This window comes from Phaseolus vulgaris, chromosome 10 (assembly GCF_051622355.1).
Source record: "Phaseolus vulgaris cultivar YP4 chromosome 10, ASM5162235v1, whole genome shotgun sequence".
Classification (NCBI taxonomy): domain Eukaryota; kingdom Viridiplantae; phylum Streptophyta; class Magnoliopsida; order Fabales; family Fabaceae; genus Phaseolus; species Phaseolus vulgaris.
The window spans coordinates 33829912-33848460 of NC_143507.1; the positions used below are offsets into that span (position 1 = coordinate 33829912).

The following is an 18549-nucleotide window of genomic DNA, read 5'->3' on the forward strand; positions in this document are numbered from 1 at the left end:
AAAATTTATAAATTAATTATTAAAATAGATGAAATTTTCAAAAATTATTAAAATAATTAAATCGTGTTATTTTATCACAATTTAAATATTAATTAAAAGTTATAATTAAATTTAATACTAAAATAGTATGAAATTATACCACATTATCACCATTTCATCAGTTTAAATAAACTAAAACACATTATTTATAATAAAATTAGGTAAACTTAACTTGATTTATTAATTTTGATAATTTTTAAAATTTTACTACGATAATTAACCTACAAATTTTTTATGAAACATCCTTCTCTATCCCCACAAAATTATTACATCTCACTAATCTTTGTTTTATTATCAATTCTCAAGTATCAAAATGTTGCACAGACTTTTTGTAACAGTGTGGCGGGGATCAAATTCAATTCTTTCAGTTTTTTCAAAATTGTGATATAATATTTAACGTAATTATGTATTATTACATATTTTTAAATGTAAATATAAAGTAATTAATGACAAAAGAATTTTAATATAAAATATTATCCTTATTAAAAGGAAGAGAAGAAGAATAATAACTAAACGCTTTTCAACTTCTCCGGCGATCTGAGATAGTGGAAAATCCAGAACTACCCCTACGTTATCCATTTCATTGCATCCAATAATCGTGTAACGTCACAATTAAGGAAGGGGCTTTTTTGTCAAATCAAGTAGAGAGTGAGGAAGTGGCAAACCCAAAAAAGCGATCTCAGAAACTCAAACATCAAGTAACTTTGTCTTTCCCTGAGATTCAGATCGCTCAACTTTCTTCACTAACTATTTCTTTTTTACCTTCTCGATTCGGCGAAAACTCAGTGAGTCAACTCGCTCTCGCAGCTCATGGCACCCATATCGTAGTGTAGACGCGCCGCATTCGATTCCCGTCGAAGATCTCAACCTCCGCGGCGTCGCCGAGTCGCAATCGCTCCGAGCTCGGGAATGGCTTCTCCGGAAGCCGATTCCCGTCTGAGTCTGGTCGTGGTCCCCGCGCTTGAGAAGATAATCAAGAATGCGTCGTGGCGGAAGCACGCCAAACTCGCTCATGAGTGCAAATCCGTCATCGAGAGGTTCGGCCACCAGCACCAGCACTTTCCGACGCCGGGATCTCCCTCCGACACCGAAGCGGAGGCCGCCGTCCCTGGCCCGCTCCATGACGGCGGTCCATTGGAGTTCTCCTTGGCAGAGTCCGAGTCTATCCTCGCGCCTTTCATCAATGCTGCCGGCTCCGGCGTCCTCAAGATCGCTGATCCTGCCGTCGATGCCATTCAGAAGCTCATTGCGCATGGCTTCCTCCGCGGCGAGGTGGACCCGGACCCGGACTCTGCGGCTGCGGCGCCGGAGGCGAAGCTCCTGTCCAACCTCATAGCATCGGTCTGCAAATGCCACGATTTCGGCGACGAGGCGATGGAGTTGCTGCTCCTCAAGACCTTGCTCTCCGCAGTGACGTCAATTTCGCTCCGCATCCACGGTGATTCCTTGCTTCTCATTGTGCGGACATGCTACGATATATATCTCGTGAGTAAGAATGTGGTGAATCAGACGACGGCGAAGGCGTCGCTGATCCAAATGCTGGTGATCGTGTTCCGCCGCATGGAGGCGGATTCCTCCACTGTGCCGATTCAGCCGATTGTAGTGGCGGAATTGATGGAGCCTGTGGAGAAATCCGATGGAGACAATTCAATGACGCAGTTTGTGCAGGGCTTTATAACGAAGATAATGCAGGACATTGACGGCGTTTTGAACCCTACGACGCCGAGTGGGAAGGTTAATTTGTTAGGTGGGCACGACGGTGCGTTTGAGACCACCACGGTGGAGACTACGAACCCTACTGATTTGTTGGATTCTACTGATAAAGACATGTTGGATGCTAAGTATTGGGAGATTAGTATGTATAAGACGGCGTTAGAGGGACGGAAGGGGGAGCTTGTGGATGGGGAAGTGGTGGAGAGAGACGATGATTTGGAGGTTCAGATTGGAAACAAGTTGAGGAGAGATGCTTTTTTGGTGTTTAGGGCGCTTTGTAAGTTGTCCATGAAGACGCCTCCGAAGGAGGTGGTAGGGGACCCGCAGTTGATGAAGGGGAAGATCGTTGCTCTGGAGTTGCTGAAGATTTTGCTGGAGAATGCTGGGGCCGTGTTCAGGACTAGTGAAAGGTATTGCATTTTACTGAAGTTCATTTTTAGGACTAGTTTGGAGTTTGGCATTTTGTGGCCAGTCAGGGAGAAGATGTGTATTATTTTATTTTTTCTGGTAGTTGCAGGACGGTGAATTTTCTGTGTTGAATATAGTAGTGAATATTGCATTGTCTTGATGTTCTGTCTAGGAGTGAACTGAAGTCACAACCATTACTTTCTTGCTTGTACGTTATACAGTTAAGGATTTAGAAATATTGTGACACAAATGTTAGAACAAAGTGCTACATGGGACGAAAGTCTTTTTAGAATTTTGACATGAACAAAATATATTTTAAGAAGGAAGAGCTAGATACACTAGATAGAGATTTTAGCCCAAATTAAAATCATATTTCTTGGACATTGCCAAAATAAAAAAATGTAAATCATTATCATAAAGCATTTGTGCTTCATAGGTTTGGATACATCATTGATACGTGTATGGGCAGTGTGCTCTTTGTTGCTGTTGATATCTTGCTCCTCCCGCATCTTCCCCCTCCTTTAGAACTTATTATCTGGAACTCAATGCAAACTACAATGATTAAGGTCCTTTTCCATGTTGCAAATGATTGTTCAATGTTTTGCTTCATTCCCATATTATTAGGATTAAAGAAGAATTCCCACAATTATTCACTCTTAGAGTTTCTCAATCATGATGGGAGTAAATCCACGCCACAAATTAAGCAAAAGAAATAGAAGGAAATGGAAGATAATAATAACTCTGAGATTCTTTTTGATTGCGTGAAAAATAAATACAGAAGGATGAACAATCCTACTACCTAGAGCTAGGCTCTTCTAGAGCAAACCAACATGCAGCAAAACAGAATACCCCCTTCACTCCCCACACCTGATACTAGTAATGGAAAATATTCTCTCTTTCTCACTCTCTCTCCTTTACTAACCGCTCTCCCTAGTCATGCCACATCAGTATCCCTAGTCTTCTTTCTCATTCACAATTCCCCATCTTGACTTGTGGCTCAATTTATGGGCTAGAGGCTCGCTAAGCCCATTAACTCTTTGGGTACCATCAATACGCTCCTCTTGAATAACTATCTTGTCGTTAAGACTCAATCTTGAAAATTGACTTCTTAAAGAAATCTCATCTTCCCAAGTAGCCTCCTTTGCTGTCTTTCTCTTCTAATGAACCAACCATTGGTTAACTCATTCCCCCCTCTTCATAATGCTTCTTGAAGCCAATGCTGAATTAGGCTCAAAATGATTTCCTCATTTTCATCTTCTAGCCTTGTAGGTATTTCATCTTTTGCCTTATTGTCACCCACTGCCTTCTTAAGCAAGGAAACTTGGAACATGGATTGTATCCTTGAAGAAGGTGGCAATTTCAAATGATAGGCAACTTCTCCAATCTTCTCTAGAATCTTAAAAGGGCCGTAATACCTTGCACTTAGCTTGGGGCTTGTTATATTCATCACAAAATGTTGACGGTTTTGTTTGAGTTTAAGGAAAACTAAATCACCAACCTCAAACTCCTCTTTGTACGATGTTTATTGGCTTGCACCCTCATTTAATCTTGTGCCCTCAATAGGTGCTTCTTCAATTGCCCAAAAGCTTCATCTCTATCCATGAGTTCTCTTTGAATAGCTTCGACTCTTATTTCCCCTTCTATAACTTGTACTATCTTAGGAGGTTGACGCCCATACACAACTTCAAGTGGTGTGGCACTTGTAGACTTATGAAATGTGGTGTTGAACCAAAATTCTGCCCATTTAACCCATTCCTTGGGTTGGCCTTTAATGAAACACCATAAATAGTTAGTCACTTCGTCTGTCCATCTGTATGAGGTGGTATGTTGTAATCATCCAAAAAATGGTCCCTTCCATTTTGAAAAACTTCCTTAAATGAAATCATTACTTGATTTTTTAACTAGGAGTGGTTGCGTGTTCAAAAAATACTTGGGTTGTTTTAGTCAGAAGTGGTTGATGTCCAAATAATATTCGTTTGTATTTTCGTAGCATTAGTCTGCTTAGTGAAATTTGATCAATTGATCGAGAACTGGATTTAGTCTGTTGTTTAGAGACAAATCAGTATAAAAATAACTTGGGTAAATCTTTTTCGTTGCTTATATTCTTAAATTGCATGTTATTAACCTTCATCTAACTTAAGAAGGAGAGTCTTGCTAAAAACAAGTTTTTTCAAAAAGAATTTTTTACAGTGTTTGTCACACTTAAAGGTGCGTTTGACGATCTTCATTAGATGATATCCTTAAGAAAACTACTTGACAGATCATCTATCAAGTGTAAACTTCGTCTGTTAGCATTTATTAAATGAAACTTTGTGATAACTCTCTCTTCTTATAAGAGGCATGAAACTCTTTTAGAAACATTGTAATGCAATGGGATTTCTTGGCAATAACCTATCTTCTCTAGTATAACAAAACGCCAAATCATGCTTATATGTGAACCCGGTGTAGGCCTTATCATTATTTCCTTTTTGCAGCTCCTCTACCTCTTTCTTCCAATTTCATGAACATTTGCCATCAACTCTTGGCAGTCAAGTCAAATAGGGGCATATATCATATCTTTAATTCTGGTTCCTTGATAGTTCTTAACAAAGCGTTCACACCTTTATTCTCTTCGTCTAGCTTGTACACTATCTCAAAATTGGAACTTAGAAGCTTTGCCACCCAATTCTGCCGGCTTTCAGTTGTGATTCTCTGTTGCATCAACTGCTTAAGACTCTTCTGATATGAGTAAACCTTGAATTTCCTCCCTATTAAATATGAACTCCAATGCTAAATAGCCAAAGCAACAACCATTAATTCCCTTTTGTATGCTAAATACGTTTGTGGGGCTCAAGGCTTTGTTGTAATATGCCACAAGCTTTCTATCTTGCGTTAAAATTTCCCCAATTAGAACTCAAACTCAAACTCAAACTCAAACTCTTTTTCAAAGTCTGGAAAGCATAATACTGGTGCTGTGGTGATGTTTCTTTTTAATTCTTTAAGAGCCTCATCACTCCACCCAAACCATCCTTTTTGGTTAATTCAACGAGTGACCTTGCAATTTTACTATATTTCTTAATGAATTTCTTGTAATATCCAGTAATGCTGAGGAACCCACAAACTCCCTTTACATTTTTTGTTATGGGCCACTCCACAACATTGACTCTTGCTAGTTCAACAAGAACTTTGTGAATAGATATTACTTGTCTAAGATACTCCACCCTTTTTAGGCCAAAACTGCACTTGTCTTTGTTGGCATATAATTGGTGGTCTCAAAATTTTGAGCACTTTAGTCAAATGCTACAAGTGTTCTTCCCATCCCTTATTGTATATGAGAATGTCATAAAAAAATACCTAAACTTCCTTTCTCAGTAAGTCTCTAAAAACCTCATTCATGACCCCGAAAGGCATTACAAGATATTCATAATAATCTTCACGTGTCTGAATTGTTGTCTTATGTATATCTTCCTCCATTATTCTAACCTGGTAGTATCTAGATTTTAAGTCCAGTTTTGAGAAATACCTTGCACTGTGTAATTTGTTTGAGAGCTCCTTGATAATTGATATTGGAAATTTGTCAGAAATGGTTGCTTTGGAAGGGCCCAGTGTACACACATTCTCTGTTCGTTTTTCTTCTTCTTCACCAATATCATTGGGTTGGAGAAAACATTTTGGCTGTAATGTATGTGCCTTATTTCCAACAACTCATAAACCTGCCTTTTAATTTCATTCTTTTGATGGTAGGGGTAACGGTATGTCTTGACGTTAATCAATTTGTCCAGGTTTGAGAAAGAGTCTATGTTCCTTGGCATTGATAGAAGGTGTTCCCTCGGGCTCTTCGCAAACATCCATGAAGTTCTATAAAATCCCTTCCAGAGATGTTTGCTGCCCCACACTAAGATTATTCTTCTCCGCGTCTTCACCTATCATTCCATATAGGGCAAAACCCAATGATTCTTCTTGAGATATTTTGTTAAAGACTTCGGACCGGACCCTTTGGGCATTTCTATTTTCATTGTTTGTTTGTTCCAATCAACAATCATTTCTCCCACTGTAATCAACTGGGACGTTCCCAAAACAATACGAATGTCTTCCAAATCGAACAAATAAACATTAACCTACTTCTAATTCAATTGTGACCTGGATCGAGATATTGGACCTGGATCTATAACCTGAATAGCTACCTCCTTCTCCATTTATGTCTTCCTTTCTCTGCCACCCTTTCTTATCTCATGACACTTTCACATCGACAGTCCTTGTGACATTAATCAACTTACCTCTTGTTAGAGGATTTGCAACCTACAAACTGCAAATTGGTGCTCTGATTTCATCACGGAGCCCATGAGTGAAATATGAGAAGTACTAGTTGTCATGAAGCCTACTTGTGTAATTAAGTACTCAAATTGCCTTATGTAAATTTTCATGTCTCTGTTTGACAAAGGGCCATAAGTTGGTCGAATACACTTTCTCTCCCATTCAACCGTACCTGTCCAACAACTCTTTCTTCATGTCCATCCATGTTAGATCGACATAATTGTTCAATAAAGAATTGAAGAAATGTATCTTTCCTCCCTCCATGCATAGTTGAGCAAGGTTCACTCTCATAACTTCATTTTTTTGTACTTTGGAGTAGATATCGTTCTCGATACTCAACCTGCAGGGTCTTCCCCATTGAACATGGGAAGCTCTATACTCTTCATTGATTGACAAAACTTAATGAGTTCTATGGATGGGAACTTTTCTCAAACCCAAAGAGATATAGGAAGTTGGTGGGAAAACTCATCTTTCTCACTATAAGAAGACTTGATCTTTCTTTTCTAGTGGGAGTTGAGTCAATTTATGTAGAACCCTTCATTGATCATTGGGATGCGGTGATTCACATTCTCAAATTTGTAAAAGGGATCCCAGGACAAGAATTATTCAAGTCTTAAGGTATTGTGACGCAGATTGGGTTAGTTGTCCCATTAACAGGAAATCTACCAAAAGATATTATGTATTCCTTGGAGGGAATCTTATATCTTGGAAAAGTTTGAAAACGTGTTGCTGCTCGATCTTCCACAAATGCTGAATATAGGTCTATGGCCCTACTTACATGTGAACTTGTGTGGATTAAAAACCTCCTTCAAGAGTTCAAATTTTATGAGAATGAGCAGGTAAAGTTGTATTGTGACAATCAGACAACTCTTATTGCCTCCAATCCAGTGTTTCATGAGAGAACTAAAAATATGAAGTTTGATTGTCAATTTTGATGAACAACTCGTGGACATTCTAACTAAATCTCTAGAAGGACCTAGGATTTAGTTTATATGTTCCATGCTTGGTGCATGTGACCTATATGCTTCAAGTTGAGGGTAGTGTTAAAATGTATTGCAATTGTATTTTATAATTATTTCTTTTGTGTGTACGCAACTTTAAGGTTAGGGTTTAAGGTAAGTTCCTTGACTTATTTTGGTACTCCTATATATACATTAATAAAAGCATACACTATTTTTCCTCACATCTTATTTATTCAAGTAGTATATTCTATAATCAAGATTTTGCAGTCTTTCCTGGGTATTTGGGATTATTTGACATATAGATTAGGAAGAATATTTTTCTAGTACACATTTATGATCCACTTGAAATATGTACTCCAAATACTCGCTTCTAGTTATTTTGGTTTTGCTTCTACCCAACATTTTCTTGCAATTTACAACTGCAGTTTCACAATTGTCGTCGTGGTTTTATTTCCATTCACTATAAATTATGCTATGTACGTCTTGGTATTTGTATTTCTGCCATCTTAAGAATTCTTCACAGGCTAACATGGCCATGAAAGTTGTTGGAAAGCTGCCTTAACCTAAATTGCAACATCAAGGGTTATAGTTTAATTCCACTTTGATGAGTGATATAGTTAAAATAAAGTATATAAGTGAGGTGCAAATCTTACTTTAGAAGTGAGATTTGTGGAGTTGAAATAGTCCTAAAAAACATTCTTAGAAAAGTCTTGTGCCTATGCAATCTCTATTTGTAGCTAGCTGCCTGTAAAATTAAAGGAACTATTGAATTGCCATAATTTTGATCATGCATAATTTTTTCCTTATTTAGTTTAACGTTTTTAGTCATTCCAAACATACGTTTGAATACCCACCCCTTCTGTCTTCATAACTGATTCATCAGAAACTAGTATTAATGCACCTGCTGTCTATGAATTACACGTGCATCATCTTCTGCTATCATACTTTTTTAGTATGGACCATTACTGTGTTTTGAAATATTCTTTTTGTGTTTGACTCTTTAGTTTAAGATGGATCCTTTTCCCCCTCATCATTATTTAAAAGTAGCATATATTCTATATATACACCACTTGAAACTGTTTTTTGTTTACTTTTTAATTTTACTGGATGACAAAAAATAGTGCTGATGATTAAATTTTGGTTGTGCTTGAGCAGGTTTTTAGGTGCCATCAAACAGTACTTATGTTTATCCTTGTTGAAGAACAGTGCTTCAACTCTTTTAATTGTATTTCAGCTGTCATGCTCCATTTTCATCAGTCTGGTGTCAAGATTTAGAGTTGGATTGAAAGCAGAAATTGGAGTATTTTTTCCTATGATAGTTCTCAGGGTCCTAGAAAATGTTTCTCAACCTAATTTTCAGCAGAAGATGATAGTGCTTCGATTTCTGGAAAAGCTCTGTGTTGATTCACAGATATTGGTCGACATATTTATAAACTATGACTGTGATGTCAATTCATCCAACATATTTGAGAGGTGTGCTATGTATTATTTTATTTATTTTCTCTGGTTATTTTGTGTTACATTAAAAATATCTGCAATTTCATGTTTAGAATATTGATATCAAGTTTAATAGCATTTCAGTGTTGTTGGATTGTTTTTCATACACCTTTCACTGGTCATGCTGGTGTGGCTAAGGTTTTCATCATTGTCACGTAGTATACACTGTATAATTTATATGTAATTGTTATATGCCTCCTAGGATGGTAAATGGACTCCTTAAAACTGCACAAGGTGTTCCTCCTGGTGTAACAACCACGCTTTTGCCACCCCAGGAAGCAACACTAAAACTTGAAGCCATGAAAAGCTTGGTCGCAGTTCTAAAATCAATGGGGAACTGGATGAACAAACAATTGCGCATTCCGGACCCTCGTTCAGCCAAGAAAGTTGAAGCATTGGATAACAGCCCTGAATCTGGAGGTTTTACCATGGTAAATGGGAATGGAGAAGACCCTCCTGATGGATCTGACACTCAATCAGAAGTCTCCAATGATGCTTCTGATGTTTCAAATATTGAGCAACGCCGGGCTTATAAACTGGAACTCCAGGTAAACAAATGAACGAAGTTTTTTACCAATGAACAAAGTATATCTTTACTGTGGCTTTTTACCAATGAAGCTAATGCAAGTGTATGACAGGAAGGTATATCACTTTTTAATAGGAGGCCTAAGAAAGGAATTGAGTTTCTCATCAATGCCAACAAGGTGGGTGATTCACCAGAGGATATAGCTGCTTTTCTTAAAGAAGCATCCGGGTTGAACAAGACTTTGATTGGTGATTACCTGGGAGAAAGAGAAGAGTTACCCTTGAAGGTAATGCATGCCTATGTGGATTCCTTTAACTTTCAAGGTATGGAGTTTGATGAGGCAATCAGGGTCTTTCTTCAAGGATTTAGACTGCCTGGTGAGGCACAGAAAATTGATAGGATCATGGAAAAGTTTGCTGAACGTTACTGCAAATGTAATTCAAAGGCCTTTTCTAGTGCTGACACAGCTTATGTTCTTGCCTATTCTGTTATAATGCTTAATACCGATGCTCACAATCCCATGGTGAAGAATAAGGTGTGCTCACAGTTCTTCTGTTCTGTAAATTGATATACAAATAATTATCACAGACACAATGGCTTAATTCTTTTTGGTTATTGAGTTATGCAGATGTCTCCTGATGATTTCATAAGAAACAATCGTGGCATTGATGATGGAAAAGATCTGCCTGAGGAATACTTGAAGTCCTTGTTTGACAGAATATCTAGAAATGAGATCAAAATGAAAGAAAATGATGCGGCTCCTCTACAAAAGCAGGCTGTGAACCCTAATCGACTTTTAGGCTTGGATAGTATATTGAATATTGTGATCCCCAAACGTGGTGAAGAGAATATGGAGACCAGTGACGATCTTATCCGTCATATGCAAGAACAATTCAAAGAAAAAGCTCGCAGATCTGAGTATGTTTGTATTTTTTTTCTTTCTTTCTCTGGAAGTGATAAATTTACTTTTCAAGTCTTCTCAGGTTGAGCGAAACATTGAACCTGGTGTTTTTAACCTGTCTGTGAATTCTACCATATCTAGTAGTATTTAGCTGCTTATTACATGATCCATGTCTGTTTGAAGTGTGAGGTGTATCTAGCTAAAGTTTTCACCAATTTTTTTACTCTTTCTTTTTCTCTAATATTTTAATGACAGTTATATCACTTGTTTGGAAATTTTTGTAAGTGACTGGTTAAACAAAAATAGTTCCTAGATTTTTCTTTTGTTGATTTGATATGCTTTTAATTGCAATTTGCAGATCAATTTATTATGCAGCAACAGATGTTGTAATCCTTAGATTCATGATTGAGGTGTGCTGGGCACCGATGTTAGCCGCCTTCAGTGTTCCTCTTGATCAAAGTGACGATGAGGTTGTAATATCTCTGTGTCTTGAAGGTTTCCGCCATGCGATTCATGTTACTTCAGTAATGTCGATGAAGACTCATAGAGATGCTTTTGTGACGTCATTAGCAAAGTTTACCTCACTACATTCACCGGCAGATATTAAGCAGAAAAATGTCGATGCGATTAAGGTTAGTAAACTTTAACTTATGTTCCACCTGACTGATGAACAACACGAATGCTGAAGTGATTATCAATTTGCTATTCTCATTGTGTTATGTTACTTCATACTCATGGTGTAATGCCCCCTTTCAAAATGCATCGTTGTTTGTATGTTATTACATTCCCATAGCATCTTTTATCATTTCAAGTTCATATATATACATCCCTTAACTGCATGTTTTATCCTTTCCAAAGCTACACTCTCTGCATTTGGACTTTCGTATCTTGTTCTGCAAATATGATAATTACCTAATTAACATAGTATCTTTTGTGGAGTTTTGAAAATGATTCTGGAAACAATGTATAAAGGCATACAATAGTCATTATTTGTTGATCTTTTAAGTTATGGATAATGTACTTGAATTCAATGTTCAGTTTTTGATGATTACATATGACTAATTACCATCTGTTTTAGGCAATAGTTGTTATTGCTGATGAAGATGGAAATTACTTACAAGAAGCTTGGGAACATATCTTGACTTGCGTTTCTCGGTTTGAGCATTTACATCTTCTTGGAGAGGGGGCTCCACCAGATGCCACATTCTTTGCATTTCCTCAGAATGATTCAGAAAAAACAAAGCAAGCAAAGTCAACCATTCTTCCTGTTTTGAAGAAGAAGGGACTTGGGAGGATGCAGTATGCAGCTGCTTCATTGATGCGGGGTTCATATGATAGCACTGGAATTGGTAGTACTGGTTCTGGAGTCACATCAGAACAGGTGAACAGTCTAGTTTCTAATTTAAATATGTTGGAACAAGTTGGAAACTCTGAAATGAGTCGCATATTCACTCGGAGTCAGAAGTTGAACAGCGAGGCCGTAATAGATTTTGTTAAGGCTCTGTGCAAGGTCTCCATGGAGGAACTGAGGTCTCCATCTGATCCACGTGTTTTTAGCCTTACAAAGATTGTTGAGATTGCGTAAGTATTACTCACCTGGTACTTCAAACATGCTTTGTTACATTACATCTAAACTGTTTACTTCTCCGCATGGATCATGGGGTTCATTGGTTTGGGCTTTTACAAGAGAAGCATAGTTAATAATAGTACTTGACAATATTTATTGTTGTTTATAATTGAGCATGTTGGCAACCTGTTTTTCCTTTTTGGTTGATTAAATCCCCAACTCTCGTGGTCACTTATTTGTAGTCTGAGCAAATTGTTGAATTGAACTGTATTTTCTGTTCAACTCTGATAAAATATCATGAGGTTGCATGTCAAGAGGTCACCTGTGTCTTTTAACACTCAGTTTCGGTTCAGATGGTAAGCCCAGGGATAACGTGCTTAATTTTATTGAAGAGAAGGACATTACAAGTGTGCCCAAAGATCAAGGTGGGAAAGTGTAATTCATTTGAAAAACAAATGTTTGGGCAGAGCATGAAGCATATGATTCTTATCTTTTGCATGATTGATTGATGTTTATATTCTGCTTTTTATATTGTTTGACATGATTCTTATTTAACAGGCACTACAATATGAACCGCATAAGACTTGTGTGGTCAAGCATCTGGCTTGTTCTCTCTGATTTCTTTGTAACTATTGGTTGTTCTGCAAACCTTTCAATTGCCATTTTTGCAATGGATTCCTTGCGTCAGTTGTCAATGAAATTTCTGGAGCGGGAAGAGCTGGCTAATTATAATTTTCAAAATGAATTTATGAAGCCTTTTGTCATTGTTATGCGAAAGAGTAGAGCTGTTGAAATTAGAGAATTAATTATCAGATGTATCTCTCAAATGGTTCTATCTCGTGTAAACAATGTCAAATCAGGATGGAAGAGCATGTTCATGGTAGATCTGATAAACTCTTATTGTCCGTAGAGAGCTTCAGTTAACACAAATGATTGTTGAATTTTTTTTATCTGTTGTACTTATTGCTCATAGACCTGATTTCAGGTATTCACAACAGCAGCTTACGATGACCACAAAAACATTGTACTCTTGGCTTTTGAAATGATTGAGAAGATTATTCGCGATTACTTCCCATGCATCACTGAGACTGAGACTACAACCTTCACAGACTGCGTAAATTGTCTAATTGCGTTTACCAATAGTAGATTCAATAAAGAGATTAGCCTAAATGCCATTGCTTTTCTTCGGTTTTGCACCACAAAACTTGCAGCGGGAGACCTTGGCTCATCATCAAGGAATAAGGATAAGGAACTTTCTGGAAAGGTTTCCCCATCTTCACTTCAATCAAGGAAGGAGGGGAAAAATGAAAATGGAGAGGCTGCTGACAAGGATGATCATCTCTATTTCTGGTTTCCTTTATTGGCAGGTGAAGACATTATATGAAGTTTATCTAGGCATAACTATTAGGGCAAAAGTACTAAATTTATGTTGCATATCATTGTCAAATGATCGGTGCTTCGTTTGCTATCGTCTTGCTTCATGCCTTAATAAGCTTAGCTATTACAGATATACTTATTTGTTGTCTATTTTCTGCAGGTTTATCTGAGCTTAGCTTTGACCCAAGACCTGAGATTAGGAAGAGTGCCTTGGATGTCCTGTTTGAAACCTTACGTAACCATGGCCATCTCTTTTCGCTAAATTTATGGGAAAGAGTATTTGAGTCTATCTTATTTCCAATATTCGATTACGTTCGACATGCTATTGATCCTTCAGGGAGTAGTTCACCAGTAAATGAAGTAGAGGCAGATGATGGTGAGCATGATTCAGATGCTTGGCTTTACGAGACATGCACATTGGCCCTCCAATTGGTTGTAGATCTTTTTGTTAACTTTTACAACACTGTCAATCCACTTTTAAGAAAAGTGCTGTTGCTCCTGGTTAACTTTATAAATCGCCCTCATCAAAGCCTTGCAGGCATTGGTATTGCGGCTTTTGTTCGTTTGATGAGTAATGCGGGGGAGCTATTTTCTGATGAAAAGTGGTTAGAAGTGGTTTTCTCATTAAAAGAAGCAGCAAAGGCAACACTTCCTAACTTTTATTTTCTGGAAAGCGAGGACTTCACTAGAAGTCATGAGGATACTTCAATCACTGATGATAGAGATGTTGCTGAATCTGGCTTTCCAGATAATTTAGTCAACTTGAGGACTCGTCGTGTTTATGCTCACTTAACTGATGCAAAATGCCGAGCTGCTGTTCAGCTTTTATTGATTCAGGTAATTTTATATTCTGTTCCTCCAAAATATTTTAGAATGCCAGGTAGAAGGAAATTATGAGGGAGCCAAGTGCTGTAGCTGTGATTGGGACTGTTTGATTAAGATGATTTGTTATTATAAGTTATTTAAATTCTTACTAATTTATGCACCTGATGGGAGCAAATGTGTCCTTCCTTTTCAGTACCCCATAATTGCTTCATTAGTGTTCACTTTTATGCGTCCCAGTCAAAATATATGCATGTAATGTTGAAAAATGATGTTAACTCTTTTTGAAATTGGCAGGCGGTGACGGAGATCTATGCCATGTATCGTTCTCACCTTCCAGCAAAAGCCATGCTAGTCCTGTTTGATGCTTTGCACGCTATAGCGTTACACGCGCATCAGATTAACAACAATACCATATTACGTTCAAAGCTTCAAGAGTTTGGTTCTATGAGCCAAATGCAAGACCCTCCACTCTTACGCCTTGAGAATGAATCGTACCAGATCTGCCTTACATTTTTACAAAACCTTGTCGTTGACAAGCCTCCTAGCTATGAAGCGGATGAGGTTGAATCTCATCTCATTCAGCTTTGTCAGGAGGTTTTGGAGTTTTATATTGAAGTTGCAGGTTTTGGACAAAAATCTGAATCTTCTCATGTTCGAGAGCCACATTGGTATATTCCCTTGGGCTCCGGGAAGAGTAGAGAATTGGCTTCTCGTTCACCTCTCATTGTGGCTACTCTGCACGCTATTTGTAGTTTGGGAGATATTTCCTTTGAGAAGAACCTGTCTCATTTCTTCCCTCTTATTTCTAGCTTGGTACGTTGTGAACATGGCTCCAAGGAAGTCCAGGTTGCTCTCAGTGACATGCTTACTTTATCAGTTGGTCCTGTTTTGCTACAGTCATGTTGATTCATCATATTGGTAAAGTTCACCCTGCATTTTCAGATGTACGATTTTTTTGTTTAAATCTTTTTGTTCATAATTTTCTCTGCTCTCCTTTGCCTTGGATTACGTGTCAATAATATACTTTAACAGTACGAAAAGTTGGTAGTAGTGATTTTCTCTTAGCCACACCTTCATAACTTTAGTATTTTAGAACCTACCTTTTCCAGTCAGAATTAATATGTATTACCATCAGTCTCAATGTTGTACTTTTTACGTTTTATTCATTTTTTAAAAAGAATTACTTTCGCAGCATTATATACTGTAAAGATTATGTGGTAATAAATTTTCTGGTTATGAAACTTTAGTCCTAATTAATAGTTATCTTTCATGCGAATTTGTTTTATTTTAATAAATGATTTTGTTGAAAATGTTTTAAGAGAAATCTTAAGCTTCGTGAGTGAAAAGATATCTGGGTTGGGGATCCAACTTTTCTGCTGCAAAGATACAAGTTTCCTTCAGAAAATCTTTTTAGCTTTTCAATTTTACGGAGTGACTCCTATAACATGTACTATTGATTTTACCTGTGCCTTAGGTTCAACTATTGTTCTGTCGGATATCATTATGAAAGTAGTTCATATAAAATAAAAACTATGCATACAAAGTTATTAAACATAATCAAGTAATAAATTATAGATATTATTTATATGCATGCAACAAGTTGTTGATGAGACGAAATCTCTAAGCTTTGTAAATACGTGGATTCCGATAATGGAAGAACATTATTTAAGTATTATTAAGAAGTTAATGGAGTTCGTAGTCAGAAAGAGGATATGAACATAGTAAATGTAATATAAAGTATTGAATGAGTATGAATTGATGTTTGACAATGGGTTATTATATATTTTTCTTAACTCGTTACTTTTAGGATATAAGATATAAATAATTATCTTTTTGTTCATTTATTACCATTGATATTATATTAGAGATATAATAGAACACAGTTAAGTTATTAAGTTTTTATCTTTTATATGGATATAATTGATCTTTTTAATAATAGTTGATTGATTAATGGATCTTTTATGTGACTTTATTTTACTAACAATTGCTAACTATAATATGTTTTCAGGTGAGTTGCATTCCATATCTTCAGTATTATTTTTTAATATGTCGTTGAAATAAAGAGAAATGTAAAGTTAAATGTTAACCATTAGAATTAAAAGGTCAGAGAAACAAGTTTTTTTCCAATTTTTTAATGCATGATCAAATAATTCTCCATAATTACTCGAATATAAATCACCAATTAAATTAAGTAACATATAATATCAAGATTTAATTATATTTTAATTTTCTGAAATTTGAAATAATTATGACATTGGTTGTTCAAATTTTAATTTTTTTAGTTCTTCAAAATGATTTTTTTTTTTAGTTTCGAAACAGTACATTTGAAAAACTAAAATAAGTCCTTTAAGATTTAAAATTAGGATTAAAGGTTTTAATGTTTGAACTTAGTTTTAGGGATTGGAATAATATGTTTTTAAAATTTTAAAGGACTACAAAGAATCTTAAAATTTGAGCAACCAAAACTAGATTTGTCCTAAATTTTACATACTAAACACATAATCAAACCAATAATTAATTAATTAATTACATAATATATTTTAATTTTAGTAACTGAAAAGAATAACACTTGTCACTTTGAGGATCAAAATAACGATTTTATAAATCCTTAACAGAACACAAGTTCCTCAGAAAAGATGATTTGTCTTCTTGCATGCAAAATCCAAATACACAGTTACGAATGAGAAATGGTTGATGAATTTGATGCACGCAGTCCTTCGGAGACCACAACAGATAGATAACAAAAATAATTGTAGGCTTGTGAAAGCGAAACTTTGTAGCACATAGTATATGGTGATGATAATACTTCATGACTTTTCTACACCAGCCACCAATTAAGACCTTAATCAATCATCACTCCCTCTGATTCAATCCTTATCTAATTCTGTATCTGCTTTAATCAACCACAATTCCAAAACCAGCTGATGCAACACAAAGAAGAAAGAGAAGAGCATAAAAAGACCCCATAGGAAGGGTTCAGTTCAGCCTTTTGCAAAGAGCCACCAGATTTGAGACCTTGGAATAAAACTTGGAGAATTATTACCATTCACAAGGTGATGATGTCAAAAGGGCATGTCATGATCAACATATTTCATTAAGTCAACTCTACTATCATCACAGTTCTTATCCTCGATTAACTATGTTGCAACCCTTCACTACTTTCTTCACCTTTCTTCATAGTAAAACCAAATCCATCCTCAACCAACCAAGAATCATGATGAGTGCATGCTACAAAGGAAACCGACCCAAGAGAAAATTCTCTTCAGGTTCGGACTTGTCAATCTCTTCTTTCCTTCACATGGAGCTGTCCACTCAGTTTCATCAAGTTTTCAAGCTGATTGACTCTAATGGGGATGGGAAGATCTCAACCACTGAGCTGAGTGAAGTGCTTGCATGCCTTGGATACAGCAAGTGCACTGCTGCCAAGGAAGCTGAAGGCATGGTGAGAGTGTTGGACTTCAATGGAGATGGGTTTGTGGACTTGGATGAGTTCATGGTTGTCATGAATGGCATGGAAAAGGAAGAGGAAAAGGAAGAAGAAGAAGAAGAAGAAGACAAGATTGATGGTTACCTCATGGATGCTTTTCTTGTCTTTGATACTGACAAGAATGGCCTCATTTCAGCCAAGGAACTGCAGAGAGTTCTGTTCAATCTAGGGTGTGAAAACTGCAGTCTCAGAGAGTGCAAACGTATGATCAAAGGTGTTGATAAGAATGGAGATGGTTTTGTAGATTTTCAAGAATTTCGATCCATGATGCAAAGTGGACTTGCAAGTTAGAGCTTCAAGTGTGTTCGTGTCTGTGCTGTATATTATTTCCTCTTTTTTCTTCTTTTCTTTTCTCAATATATACATGTCTCAATAAATGTTACTTTGACATTTTGAAAAGTTAAATATATAAGGATTTATTATTTTTTTTAAAAAATCATCTTCTCACATCATATATGAGTTTATGTTTTAGTAAAATAAGCAATTGAAATATTAAACAATTAATTCTTGTGAACATAATTTTTCTTGTGACCTTTCTTATTTCATAGAATAATATAGAATTTTTGTAGATTTATATGCAGTGTTATGCTATGATATGAATGATTTTGTAAACTTAAAAGGAATGTTTTGTATGTTTTTTATTGGTTTAATCCACTAATGAGTTTGTGTCCATAGGAGTGTCAAATAGCAGGAAATGAGAGATTTGCACGACACAAACTTCTTTCTTATCAAGTTGATTAAATAGTTTAGATGACAATTAATTATTTTATTCATTCATTTCACATTGATATTGATAGACCTTTTAATATTAAAAAGTATATTTATTGACATTTTTATTTTGTAATGAATTATTACAAAATTTAATCTATTTTTGACTCCAAATAATTGTTGTTATCTTGAAATACTCAATAATTATAAAAATTGAAAAAGAATGTAAGAGTATATATACAAAAT

The 18549-nt window shown here is 36.2% G+C and overlaps 2 protein-coding genes and 1 pseudogene across 6 annotated transcripts; 2 read left to right on the forward strand and 1 right to left on the reverse strand.

Annotated features, from left to right (window-relative positions):
* The first annotated feature begins 647 nt into the window (after nucleotides 1-647).
* LOC137818228 (SEC7-like guanine nucleotide exchange family protein) lies at nucleotides 648-15349 on the forward strand. Of its 5 annotated transcripts, none has more exons than XR_016516322.1 (11): nucleotides 648-2162; nucleotides 8571-8888; nucleotides 9115-9460; nucleotides 9551-9973; nucleotides 10067-10356; nucleotides 10698-10971; nucleotides 11425-11920; nucleotides 12465-12786; nucleotides 12892-13273; nucleotides 13444-14120; nucleotides 14403-15349. XR_016516322.1 is itself a non-coding variant. In XM_068621518.2 (11 exons), the coding sequence occupies exons 1-11, from the start codon at nucleotides 949-951 to the stop codon at nucleotides 15012-15014; spliced, it is 5361 nt and encodes a 1786-aa protein (XP_068477619.2). In that variant the 5' UTR covers nucleotides 648-948; the 3' UTR covers nucleotides 15015-15349. The 5 variants fall into 5 exon arrangements, 1 of the variants encoding a protein (XP_068477619.2); XR_016516320.1 differs by having other exon boundaries at nucleotides 11418-11920; nucleotides 12880-13273; nucleotides 14403-15302; XM_068621518.2 differs by having other exon boundaries at nucleotides 11418-11920.
* On the reverse strand, nucleotides 6370-6994 carry LOC150024742 (uncharacterized; annotated as a pseudogene).
* Nucleotides 15350-16689: 1340 nt separating the features above from the next.
* On the forward strand, nucleotides 16690-17913 carry LOC137819338 (uncharacterized). The gene has a single exon (XM_068623147.2). It carries the CDS (start codon nucleotides 17248-17250, stop codon nucleotides 17884-17886), a length of 639 nt encoding a protein of 212 aa, XP_068479248.1. The 5' UTR covers nucleotides 16690-17247; the 3' UTR covers nucleotides 17887-17913.
* The last annotated feature ends 636 nt before the right edge of the window (nucleotides 17914-18549 follow it).

Coding starts and splice junctions, on each gene's coding strand:
- LOC137818228 (XM_068621518.2), top strand. CDS start 949: ATGGCTTCTCCGGAAGCCGATTCCCGTCTGAGTCTGGTCGTGGTCCCC. Junction 10,972..11,417: donor AAAATGTCGATGCGATTAAG/GTTAGTAAACTT, acceptor CATCTGTTTTAG/GCAATAGTTGTTATTGCTGA. Junction 13,274..13,443: donor CTGGTTTCCTTTATTGGCAG/GTGAAGACATTA, acceptor TATTTTCTGCAG/GTTTATCTGAGCTTAGCTTT.
- LOC137819338 (XM_068623147.2), top strand. CDS start 17,248: ATGTTGCAACCCTTCACTACTTTCTTCACCTTTCTTCATAGTAAAACC.